A 12167-nucleotide genomic window follows, 5' to 3' on the forward strand; every position below is an offset into this window, starting at 1 on the left:
TAAAGAAGAACGGAATTGGGGCAGATACTAGATAGTGAAGAAACAATGAGTAGCCTTGATGGGGACATTGATGCCAGGTACTCGCTAGTTATGTATTTCCCTAAATGCCGTGCAATCACTTCGACTCTTGACTTCCTATCCTTCTTATTCTCTTTCCATAACCAACTGCTGTGGGTGTCGGCTTCTCATGTTGATCGAGTTTTTCTATAGGTGTTTTTTTCCCTTCGTTTGCAGCCACGCTTATTCTTTCTTTCTCTTCTTTCGTAGCGGGTTTGGCGTGTCGGGAGTACTGTTGTGTTGTGCGCAGCATTAACGACTGCTTATCATGCCTAAATTCGTCTTAGTGGGGAAAAAAGAACCACAGGCTCAGTCGAGTTACGAAAAGAAGAGAGGGAGGGAGGGGGTGCTAATCGAGAGTGTGTCCAAGTTAAATATATATGTACTCACTACAGATGTTTTCTTTTTACAATTAAAAGTGTTTCCATTTTTTTTTTAATCCACTTTCATTGCCTTGTAATCGCATTTGCTCTTCAACGCTTCATTTCGTGGTTAAACACCCTCAAACAAATGAATATACGCCGTTGCGAAAGAAAAAGTTCCTTTTCTCCGTTGTCGCTTAACATATTCTGCCTTTTCTTTTTATTTCTTCGCCTACGTTTTATTCCTATTTTTTCCCCGAAACTCAAACTTGTTTCGTTTCGTATCATACGAGTGATTTGTTGTCGGCAAACGATTCTTCTTACTTTTGTTGATTAGCTGCTTCTTGATAACACCCCAAAAGGCGACCTAAAACAGTAATTTCTGTTTCTATACGCGTGCGTTCCAGTTTACCTTGTAGCAACCAGTTTGCCTATAAATCAATGAGCCTGCTGTAGAAGCACTCTCGCCTATATGTGCGAGCTAATAAAAAGTGAAAACAGAAAGCACGTTGAAGAACAAAAGGATGAGTGTTGTTGGGGTGTTTGATAAACACTCATTGCTCCTGTGCAAGGCTTAGCATCGAAAAGTACGTCATGACTCACTGATTCCTCTTGCGGCGTTGGGAAGGGTATGTGGGGGAGAGGAAAGGGCAAAAGGTGAGGGGGGTAGGGGTGGAGGGTGGAAGGGAGGGGGGAAACAGGCGTAGAGAGGTTGAGGAAAAGCAGTTTAATCGAACGAGAGTGGCCGATTGAATTGTATATGGAAACGGAAGGTGTCGCAAACTTGTATAGAAAGGGTGACACCTTTTGTTTTTCCTTTCCCACGGTGAAAGACTTCCATACTCGCTGTTGTTTTTCCAACGAACTCCTCTTCGCACACACCTTCTCTTGAATCTCCTGCTTTCTGCCGGAAAGCTATCCTTCCGTTTTCTTTCTTTCTGTATCTGCGTTGTAAGGTGCCTGACAAGCTCAAATGGGAGCTTTGCAAATGGTGCTCGTCCAATGCGTGGAGAAGCAACCTGTTCATGTTACATCCGCGATGCGTGTACTTTCGCAGATCCCCTTCACCAACTCTCCTCACACTCTGCGCGATGCAAATGAACAATCGTTTTTTTTTTTCTCGTATGTGTGTGCTCTTCATAACGATGACTTTTCCATTCATATTCCCTTCATGCCTTATCCCACCGTCTGAAATACGTCAATTAGTTTTTCTCTCCTCGTGCACATTAGCACGATAGAAGAGCAGAGATCGTGTTTGCTCTCCATAACGAACGCGCGCAGGTCCCTTTGGGCATCTCCTCACCCACTACGTAATTGACCTTACTGCGACTCCCCCTCGCCCTTCGATGCCCAAGCCCGCACCTCGCTATTTCATCGGGCTCCGTCCTGCCCCGAAGCGGCAAAATGTCGGTGGTCAATTCCTCGGCACCCAGAAGCACTACGCGCGCGAGCTATGGTACAAGCGGCAGTACTTCTCCACCCGCCCTTTCGCAATCCAGAAGCACATGGGCAGCACGCCGCGCATTCTGCTCGATCGGACGCTGTGGCGGTGCTTGTGGATCAACAAAGTCAACCTACCCGACATTAACCGCTGGGAGAGGGTAGTCAACAACCAGCGTGTGACGGAGGACCGCTGGGCGCTCGTGGAGGAGGAGGGCGTCATGTACCAGGTCAACTGGAAGATGTACAGCGAGCGGCTAGAGACGGAACTGCAGAAGGCGCAAGACCAGTTGCCGCAATACAGCTTCATGATGAAAGCCGTTCCGTCCTCGTGGAAGAAACTCGATATCGAACTCAGCGTCTTGCGTGGGCTGTCGGTGCGAGAGGCCATGGCGCAGTGCAAGCTGTCCACCCGGAAAGGCCACATGGCAGTTTTTCGAGCCTTGGAACTGGCGCAGCAAGGCGCCGAAGGAAAAGGCTTGGACAAGGAGCATCTACGTATTGCCCACATCACCTGCATGCCAGGTCCGACAGACAAGCAGGTGGATATTCGTAGTCGTGGCTATTACTCCTGGAAGACGAAGAAGTCCTCACACATGCTCATCACGCTGGCGGAGGACCCGGAGATGGTGCTGCCCGACCGCACCGCCATCCCGTATGCGTCCTTGATGACGATGAAGCGTGCGGGACTTCGCACGGAGCCAACAGTGCTGGATGTTCCGGCGATTACTGCGGAGGGGATTTAGCCTGGAGGCACCCAAGACAGGATTCGTGAGGGTTGAGCGTCTTGTCAACCTTTTTGTCTTCTTTTGTTTTGATTGAGTGTTTGCGTGCGACATTCTTTTTTTCCCTCTGCCCTTTGTGTTGATCTTTCGTGTCGGCCTAATGTTGCCGAAGGGAGAGGTGTTGTTGTGCCTGGCTTATGTCACTCGAGCGTGACTATGCGTTCGTCGCCTCCGTGTTCATGTTGATTCCTACAGACTCTTTTATCTTTCCCCTCAAAAACAAGATTAAATAAAGAAACCCACAACCAAACCCCCAAGATGCGTTTATCAGCGCGTCCACCGCTGTATTTCTCTGAAGGCATTATTTGGCGAGGAACGCGGTGCGTTACCTTTCTGCTTTGCCGTACCCTCTCGTATGCCAGTCTGCCTTTTGGATCCCGAAGTGGCGCATCCGTCGTTGTTTACGGCGGAGAAAGAGGATTCTGTTGCTGAAAGTTCTCTCTTCATCGCTCTAGTGTTTTTTTTATTTATTCGTTACATGTTAATTGCCTATTTGACAACACTCTCACGAAAGTCTGCTTCCTTCCATATCTCCACTTGTTGTTTGGCCAATGAAACAGTTGGGTGCGTACTTTTTCTTCTCCCCCTTTTTTTTCGCGTTCCAGGTTTTTTTTTTGCCTTTGCGGTGTATCCAGCGTATCTGCGTGGTAAAATGTACTGTACTAGTTCATTTTCAACGCCAACCATTCTTTACGTATATGCCTTCGTGAACCGACTTACATGGATGCATCATCCTACTCAAGCATAGAAGACAACACTCCTGCAAAAACAAAAAAACAGATAAAAAAGAGGCAGTACAAACATGCATTTCTCGCGCAAGCGATTCCGCCCCCTCGACTTTGCTGAGGAGCGCGCCGTTCACGTCGGCCAGCGAGTTCAGCTCCTCCCACTAGCAGACGAGCAGTCGTACTGCTTTAGCTGGCCAGAGGCACCGCTGACGCAGTGGCTGCAGGAGAACGCAGCGTACGCGACACTGTATCAGCTCATCGCAAATGCCAGTGGCGGGTCTCTTGGGGGCAGCAGCGCCTCCACGACAAGCCGCCATGACGCACTCAGCACAGCTGGTCTTAAAGACGATCATTATAATGTTGGGAGCAGCACCGGTAGCGTTGGAGGCCGACGAGACGCACTGGGGAATTCACCGGCGAGTGCGGTATCTTCGTCCGCCACCTTGGCATCGTCCAGACGCCGCCAAGTGGACCTCCCACCTGTGTTTACCCTCGATGACGTGGGTGAACCACGGTTGTTGTTTTCAACGCCCTCCGCCAGCGGAATTCTCCTCGGTCCCCCAGCGGCCACGTCTCATCCACGGTGTAGGTGCGACGTGGATTCACTCCTTCTTCGCCTCCAACACGACATCGATGCCGTAAATCAGAATGCGTCCTCCACAGCTGCCGCGCGTGACGACGGTATACCAGTAATTTCTACATCCTCTGTGGCGGCCACAGCACAAGAGTTGCGCACCGCGAAGTCGCGCATTGCACAAATGGATGGAAAAACTGGCGATCTCGCGGCGCCGCCTACTTCGATCGTCATCGATGCGGATGCTCCGCTCGCTGTGCCGCACCCGCTGGCGCCACCGCGGCCGCAGAGCATCACGGAGGATTCCATTTTCACCCTTTCAGAGTCGCAGCTGATCGACTTGGCAGTTGCAGGGCTGCCTGCTCTGTGCGCAGCAGAAGAAGCGTTCCTGTGGGAACAGGAACAGCAGCTGCTGCTGCAGCGGCGGGAGTCGAAGGACAAACAAAGACTCGCAGATGCAAAGTCAGGGCGTCCGCAACATGGTGCTCCACAAGACGTAGTGGAGGGTGTATCGCCGTCGCCGTCGTCTCCTGCCATGGTGGTGGTAATTGAGGAAGGCGCTTGCGCGAACGAGGGCGGCGGCGGTGACGATGCTTCTTCCGCTCCCTCGCGTGGTGCTGGTGCGGCAAACTCACTGCGCTTGCAAGAGCAGCAGCAACAGCAGCAACTCCTCAACTTTCCAGAGTCCCATCGACGAGCTATCGAGCAGGAGGTGGTCGGCTTGGAGTGGCGCACGTGGACACAGTCGCAGCGCACAGCAGCGGCGCTGCAGCGGCTTTTGTCGCTCGAGGCGGCTGTGCCTTTTGAGCCGTGCGGGGACGCCCACAGAGATGCTTGGCGCGTCCGCGTCTACAGGTTGTGGCTGCGGTGGCGTCAGCAGATCCCGCACGAAACGGAAAGTAAGATCTCGAAAGTGTCTTGCTCCCCTGTGCATTCAGCTACAGATCAGAAACTCCCCCCTTCGCTCGCTTCGCCGTCACCACCGCCGCCACCACCGACGCTATTGCACCCGTACGTGCAGCCCCATCGGCTACCCTGGGGGGTGCCTTTGCTGGCCGGGGCGTACCTCTACGGCACGAGCAACGATTACTTCATCAGTCTTCCCGCCGCTGGTGCTGCACTCAGTGCGGGAGGCGGCAGTGGTGGGACACCAACCTTCTCTTCTCTTGTGGGCGGCAGTGCTGGCGGTGCGTCGATGTGGCCCGCGGTATCGCGGCGCAGGGGGGTGTACAACTTTCTGCGGTGGAAAGTGGAACTGCATGAGGCGCAGATGCCACACCTGGCCGACGGAGCTGAAGTGGACGACGACGGCGGTGAAGATGCCGAAAACGTGCTGGACAACGACAACGACGGCGATGCAGTGTCAGACGCGGATGTGAAGAAGACAAAAAGTGGCAACAACAACAACGATGCGGAAGGCGTGACTAACGGTTCTTCGTCTGCGAGGATGAACCGGTACGCAAAGGGCCCGCTTGGGCAAACAGAGACGCTCCCCTCTGGCCGCCCAAAGCGTCGCGGTGTGTCGGACAAGTCAGAACATGTTGAAGCAACAGCTTCTTCATCATCGCCCTCCTCCCCCTCCGCTGCCTCGCGCCGTCCACTGTCTTCTCGGACTCCGGCAGCACAAGCGGTAGCGCGTTCTACGCCGCATCATTCCCTCAACACAGTGATGAGTGCGGCACATATTAAGGCGCTGATTCAGAGCACTGTTCTGACGCAACCGCTCACGGAACTGCAGATGGATGACGAGCCGAGTGCGGTGATGGAGCGATTGGCGTGCCCCGACTTGCTCCACGAAACGGATGCGTGGCGTGTGTGGCTCTCCAAGGTCTGACCGACGAAGCTGCATCCGTTTTTCCTTTTTGCGGCGAGTTCGTTTCTTTTTTCCCTCTGCTGCTCCTTCATTATCTGCAATGTGTTTTGCCTCATGACATGGCAGCTCCGCTCTAGACCAAAGGGGAAAACGCATAACAACACACTCCAAAAAGACTAAAGATGTGGCAGAAGATATTTTTCTGGAGTTTCGTTTGAGATTCAAAGGCGCGTAACCCCCCCCCCCCCCGCCCCCCCACGCAGCAACATTTATGCTTTCTACGCCGCTGGTTATCATGGAAGTTCCCTCCCCTGTCTAAACAATCTGACGCGCTTTGCCCATTTCGGTTCATCTCCTGCGCTGGAATCCTCGTTTTCACTACTCTGTCTACAAACCACACTATGATGATCATATATATATGTATTACGCTGTCAACTCGTTTTCGCATTGATTTTATGAGAGAAAACTGCTTTTCTTCTTCGTTCTCTTTTCATTGACAAGTTTTTTTTTGTCTCTCTGCCCCCCACACTTTACCTCGGTAAACTTTCGACATCATGTCCTCCGGCAAGACAGGGAACAAGTGGGTCAGCACGCGCGTGCTGCAGCAGAAGCAGCAGCAGACCCCCGCTGCTGCCCCGACATCGGGCAACGCGGTGGCAGGCAGCAAGATCATGGAGGACAAGGCTATCGCCGCTGCCCGTATCAAGGACAGCCAGAGCAGTCCTTCCCCTGAGACGGAGGTGCCGGAGTCGAAGTTCTTTGAAGTGCAGGAGGCGACCGACGCACTGAGCAACCTGGCGCACAACGCTGATCCCAAGGTGTACGAGCTGTGCGGCGAACCGGTGGTGCAGCCGCACCAGACAGCGGAGGAATACCACGCTTTAATTATGGAACAGGTGCAGCAGCAGACTCGATAAGCAGAGTGGGAGGCAGCACTAATATAGAAAGAAGAGGCGCTATCATAGGGTGAGAGAGAGGAGGCGGCAACAACGATTGTGATGACAGGGTGAAGAGCAGCTCGTGAAGCATTGCCGCACGTGCTCAAGCCTGGATGCCTTCATGGCGTCGTGGGCGGGGATGCCTCCCTTTTTTGTGTTTTTTATTATTATAAGGTAAGCTATCTGAGTGAGTTGGTGTGACATTTTGTTCTTCGACTTTTTTCCTCTTCAATTGCGTCTGCAATGCGGTGCCCCTCTTCTAATACGGTAATAATGGTGCTGTTGATGGCGATGTCGAAAGGAAAATGCATAGACAAGCAAATAAACGTAAAAAAGGAAAAGAAAGCAGAACCGCCTGAGCTCGCCCAACGCGGCTGAGCAGCACGTAGCTGCTGTTCGTACGAGTGTGGCAAGAGCTTGCGGTGCTTCTTCTTCCGTGCGATGTGCAACTGGCGTAGTACGAAACTGCAAACAACGTTTTTCCGCGTCTGCTTGGTCTTTCCCTCGACTACGGAGTGCGGCTACGATGCACGTGGGAGTTCACACATCATTCACTTCCATTCCGTGTGCTCCCTCGGCGCAGCTCGCGTTGCCAGCCACTTTCCACCTTTAACGTTCCTCTTTCCCTTTCTAAAACGTAATGATAACCGTTGCTGCTCAACGACCTCTCCTCTTTCCTCTCAATCAATGAAAACAAATACATCGTTTGCCTTTTGCATTACCATCGAAAATAGCTTTTTGTTTTACTGTTGTTAGCTGCGAATAATGTATCGAGCGTTAGCGGGTGTCGTGGCTGCGGCTGCTGTTGGGGCGGCTGCGTACACGACCTATCAGAAGGAAAATGAACGTCTTGTCTTGGAGCAGATGCGGGTGCTGATGGAGCAGGAGGCAGCAAAAACGAAAAGCGGCCCTGTGTTGATCGTAGCGACGCCGGCAGATGAAGGCTGTCAACCAACGAGCAACCACCCCAGCACACAGGTCACCTGACCTGCGTAAAATTCATCTCTTTTTTTATTTGCGTGAGGCAAAGCAGGTCGGCGTTGGTTTTTGCTTGTGAGAAGGTGTCTCGCTGCCAGTGCTCCGCTTTCCTACCTCGAAAACGAATACCCCGTTTTTTTTGTTTCTTCTTCTTCACATTTTCGTTCTGTGTGCGAACACGTCACGGTGGATTTCACTGTCTAAAACGCAAAGCAGAAAACTATCAGCATTCGAAAAAGGTTCAAGAGAAAAACAACAGCAACAACTTATAATGTGCCTTCTAGGTGAAACGGCGGTTTCGGCTGGTCTGATGTTGTTGACTCCAAAAAGCGTTCAACAGCGGAGTTACACGGTCGGTGTCGCAACGCGATCTTCGGCGAGCGCAACGCACCGAGATTTATGCGTTCAGAAAAAGAAGTCAGTGGCTCACACGCCTGATGTCTACCGTGAAACGACGGGTTGTAAATGTTCACCACTTTTACTCGCTTTTTCAATTTCTTCCTCTCCATCTTTTCGTGTGCTTTTGTGCGTTCCGTCCTTCTGCCAACGTGGCTCTGCGTTGCATCCCTGCGCGTCTCTCTGTGAATCTTTACTATTATTATTCTTATTATTGTTATAAGAAGAAGCAAAGAACAACAGTGTAGTTGCTATCTTTGCTTTCCGCTATTACGTGGTGGTGCTTTATTTCCGAGCGGCTCGATTAGATTTCACGAACAAAAGGAGAAGTCCCGAGAATGGAGGACAGTTCGACAAACCCAGATCACGTAGAAGAGCAGATCACTGCTGGCCTCCCAACAGCAGAAGAACCTCCACAGGCCAGCCCAGAGGAAGAAGAGGCGATGGAGGAGCAGGATGGCCCTTCCCCCCTTTCTCACGGTGGCGCAGAAGGCGACGATTCAGAGGTGGGTCATGAGGTTGCTCCCCCGCGAGCGAGTCCGGACCCAAACGATGTCGGCTACTTCGCACGTCTGAACCCGCATGCGGAGGACTTGGCAGACAACGTTGCATCGGATGTGCGACGCGTGCCGTCTGCGCAGCAACGCCAGCACGACGAGGTTGGTCACGAAACACACGAATACGAAGACATCCCCACAGAGCAAGACGACCAAGAAGGCCAACGCAGCGGAAATGGTGCAACGGTCGAGCGACGGCGCTCTGCAGATGCCTCGGGTGCGCCTCCGCGACGCCCCAGTGCAACCACCGTGGCGCAGTCCACCACGCTAGCACGTCAGCCCTGCCACGGCACGCAGGTGGATGCAGAGACGGATATTCCAGCTGAAGCTGAGCAGCACCATGACGTCGACGATGATGGGGCGACGGCCGCTGCTGCTGGTGCTGCTGAGGAACCTCGTTCAGAAGCCGCTACGTCCTCCGATGACGTTCATGTGCGTGTTGCTACCGCTGCTGCTGCTGCCGCGCCACCGGGCTGGAGTCAGCTTCCGCAGGCCGCACACGGCACGGCGGAGGTCACTGCCATGCTCCTGCCAATGCAATCGCTCACGCGCATCACGGTGCCGGTCCACAACCCCAACCTCTACCGCCCCCCTCCCTCCTCCAACGTCCACGACGAAGGCAGCGACGAGGAGGACGAAGAGGCGGTGCACGGCGACGGCGACACTGGTCTACGCGCGGATCGAAATGGAGGGCGGAATGAATCCCCGTACTGGGTGTTGATTGCGAAGGAGCTGTTTGAAGTCCTCGCGGAGCGGCTCCATCTTCACCCCGAGTCGTTTCACGTTTTCCATCAACACAAGCGCCTCCGATTTATGGGCACGCTTTTCCTGGACTGCGACGTGACATCTTCGCCCTCATCTAGTGATCCAGCAACGGCGGAGAACAACCGAGCAGAGCCGATTTGGGTGTCCGTTACATTTCCCAACCCACATGCCTCCCTCCCTGCGACGGAGGCGCGCTCAAAGCAGCCGTTCACGTCCACCGCACCCGGCGCCGAGGACGAAGCGGACGAGGCGCACACCTCTCTAGGCGGTGTACCTGCGCATCTTGCCGAGCTCGGACCTGCCGACTACGTCGCCCGGTGCATCCGGGTGCGGCGCCGCAAGGCGCAGATTCCGCCCCGCACCCTCGTGGAGGGCCGTCACCAAGGCTACAGTTATGATGAGGTGATTCAGCGCACGCAGACCCTGCACGACGCGGCGGTGCAGGAGGAGGGCAAAAGCAGCGGGATTGATACGGCGGCGTCGAATTTCACGATCATCGCCATCGTCCAAGAAAGCCCAGTAACGCCCACCAAGCCGTTTCTTGGCGGATACCGGGACAAGCGTCAGCCCGACCATGTCCTGCTGCACGCCGCCACCCAACTCTACCATCGCGACCTGGAATACTCGCCCTTTGCCAAGTCTGGCGTGGCGATGGCGGCGGCAGGCGGTGTCGATCGGACCTCGCGACACACGCAAACCTTCGGCATCTCCCGCAGCTGTCAAACCCACCGCGAGGCATGTGTGCAGACACCGCGGGTGGACCTGCTGCTGGACACGTCACACGACTTTGTTGTGGTGGCGCGGCCTTATTTCACTTCGGGGGCCCTGCAGGCTCTACGGGATGAGATGGCCGTTGTGATCCAGAAGATGTACCGTCAGTGGAAGGCACGGCGGGTGCGCAGCGAGTTGGAAGAGGCGGAGTCGGCGCGGCAGCACCGGGCCGGTGCACGGCAGCGACGCGAGGAGGCCCTGCACGCCGCCGTGGAGGATGCCGCCCAGTTGCGTCGCGACGACCCCCGCAGCGCAATGGACTTTGAACGGGTGCGACAGGAGATCATCGACTGGCGGGCGGCGGAGGCGGCGCGGATTCAGCGCGATGCGACGCTGTCGTCGGCCGACGCCAGTGCCGCCCTGTTGGCCATCACCAAGAAGGAGCTGCAGCTACTACAGCAACTCGATCAGCGCCGCCGCGAGGTGGGCAAGACGCGCGAAGAGTTGTCGTTTGTGCATCAGCTGGATCGCATGGCCGCCCCGAAGCAGTGGGGGACGGTATACGTGGAGACCCCCGAGACGGAGCGGGCGGGGGAGTTGCGGGACTTGTATGAGCGGCTGGCGCAGACGAGCAGGCCGGCCCGAGGCGGTGCTACCGTCGGCGGCGGCGCTTCCTCCTCCACGAGGATGGCCAGTAGAACTAAGCCAGATGCGACGGCAGCGTCGCCCTTACCACTTGCCTCTTCTTCTCCCCATCTTGCTCCGCCCGGCTACGTTGCGCAGGGCAGCAGCGCCGCCGGCGTACCGCAGAGTGGCAGGTTTGCCGCGCCGCTCAATGCGAGCGACACGCCGGCGCTTGCCATGACGTCCACCAAAGACGGCCTTACTTCCACGACGGCGGCACGGCTCGACATTTTGTTGCGTGTGAAGTGGACGGTGCGAGAGTTCGACGCCACCTCCCCGCTGGCACGCGAGTTGGGCGAGCTGATCGATCGCGAGGCCGATCTGTTGCACCGTGGACGGAAGGACGCCTCTCTGGTGGAGCTGCGCAAGCGCATTCAGACGCTCTTCGCGCAGTTCACCGAGGATCCGGAGTACAACCCTGGCGTGAAGGGTTTTGTGCGGACGGCGCGGGGGCGGGCGCGTGTTCGGGCGGTGGAAGCCGAGCGGCAGCAGACGCAGGCCAAAACGCTGAAGAACCGAAATTAGTGGTTCCTGTTTTTTCCCGTTTCACACGTTCGGCGTCGCGTGGCGGCGAGGCAGGGACAGCCATCGGCGATGATGATGATAGGTTATGTGGTGGAGGTGTTCATGAACCCTAGAATTTTTGCGTTGTTTGTTTCTTGCTTGTACGACGTGAGATGGCGTCTGCTCTACATTGTCGAAGTAGAGAGGGATCAGCTGAAAAAACATATAAAACGAAAACAACAACTAGGAAATGAGAGAAGCGGCGCCTGCTGTATCAAGGTTGCGTTGCGAGCTTCCGAGTGCCCCGGCTCTCTTGACGCGGCAGCTCGCTCTTTCAATCTGATGTTTCTTCTTCTTTGCGTTTTTCTGCCGACTTCCATTGTCAGATGCGTTGTGGTCTCGCGCAAAGTCCGCGGGGACGTGTGTCAAATTAACTTTTCATGTACAGCTCAAACGTGCCTGCGCCAGGCAGCACGACTTGTTTTTTTTTTCTTTGTTCACGACATGTTTTATATGTATTCTATTCTCGCTGTCATGTCACGCTGCATGGACGTGTATAGTGTGATTTTTGTGTGTTTTTCCTCTCCCCGTATCGGGAGTGCCTCACAAAAACACACACACACACACACACAATCACGATAAAAGAAAATGCATTGCATCACTGGAAGTAAGACGAAGTTCTCTTCGAACTGCGGTGATGTTGAACTTGCAGGGACACCCGGCAATGCAGATGCAGTGTAGTGATCAAAGAGGAAATGAGCTTCGAGCGAGTTCACACAATTAGGTTGGGATTAGAAGAAGAAAAAACTTCTGCTCAAGCTCTGCTGCAGTGATGCTGGGTGCAGCTGGGATTGCCGAAGACCCCCAAAAGACAG

The 12167-nt window shown here is 54.6% G+C and overlaps 4 protein-coding genes across 8 annotated transcripts; all 4 read left to right on the top strand.

Moving 5' to 3' along the window:
* Positions 1-1332: 1332 nt before the first annotated feature.
* Positions 1333-2605, top strand: ABB37_00082 (putative mitochondrial hypothetical protein; the record flags this gene model as incomplete). 2 transcript variants are annotated; one of them, XM_015796139.1, is made up of 1 exon in its annotated part: positions 1333-2605. In XM_015796139.1, the coding sequence occupies exon 1, from the start codon at positions 1766-1768 to the stop codon at positions 2603-2605; it is 840 nt and encodes a 279-aa protein (XP_015664147.1). In that variant the 5' UTR covers positions 1333-1765. The 2 variants fall into 2 exon arrangements, with proteins under 2 accessions (XP_015664147.1, XP_015664148.1); XM_015796140.1 differs by having other exon boundaries at positions 1624-2605.
* An 841-nt stretch (positions 2606-3446) lies between these two features.
* On the top strand, positions 3447-5780 carry ABB37_00083 (hypothetical protein; the record flags this gene model as incomplete). Its single annotated transcript, XM_015796141.1, has 1 exon — positions 3447-5780. The coding sequence occupies one exon, from the start codon at positions 3447-3449 to the stop codon at positions 5778-5780; it is 2334 nt and encodes a 777-aa protein (XP_015664149.1).
* Positions 5781-6217: 437 nt separating this feature from the next.
* ABB37_00084 (hypothetical protein) lies at positions 6218-6676 on the top strand (the record flags this gene model as incomplete). 2 transcript variants are annotated; one of them, XM_015796142.1, is made up of 1 exon in its annotated part: positions 6218-6676. In XM_015796142.1, exon 1 carries the CDS (start codon positions 6314-6316, stop codon positions 6674-6676), a length of 363 nt encoding a protein of 120 aa, XP_015664150.1. In that variant the 5' UTR covers positions 6218-6313. The 2 variants fall into 2 exon arrangements, with proteins under 2 accessions (XP_015664150.1, XP_015664151.1); XM_015796143.1 differs by having other exon boundaries at positions 6220-6676.
* A 753-nt stretch (positions 6677-7429) lies between these two features.
* ABB37_00085 (hypothetical protein) lies at positions 7430-11313 on the top strand (the record flags this gene model as incomplete). 3 transcript variants are annotated; one of them, XM_015796144.1, is made up of 1 exon in its annotated part: positions 7430-11313. In XM_015796144.1, exon 1 carries the CDS (start codon positions 8410-8412, stop codon positions 11311-11313), a length of 2904 nt encoding a protein of 967 aa, XP_015664152.1. In that variant the 5' UTR covers positions 7430-8409. The 3 variants fall into 3 exon arrangements, with proteins under 3 accessions (XP_015664152.1, XP_015664153.1, XP_015664154.1); XM_015796145.1 differs by having other exon boundaries at positions 7452-11313; XM_015796146.1 differs by having other exon boundaries at positions 8294-11313.
* Between the last annotated feature and the right edge of the window lie 854 nt (positions 11314-12167).

The sequence above is a fragment of the Leptomonas pyrrhocoris genome (assembly GCF_001293395.1).
Source record: "Leptomonas pyrrhocoris isolate H10 chromosome Unknown, whole genome shotgun sequence".
NCBI lineage: Eukaryota > Euglenozoa > Kinetoplastea > Trypanosomatida > Trypanosomatidae > Leptomonas > Leptomonas pyrrhocoris.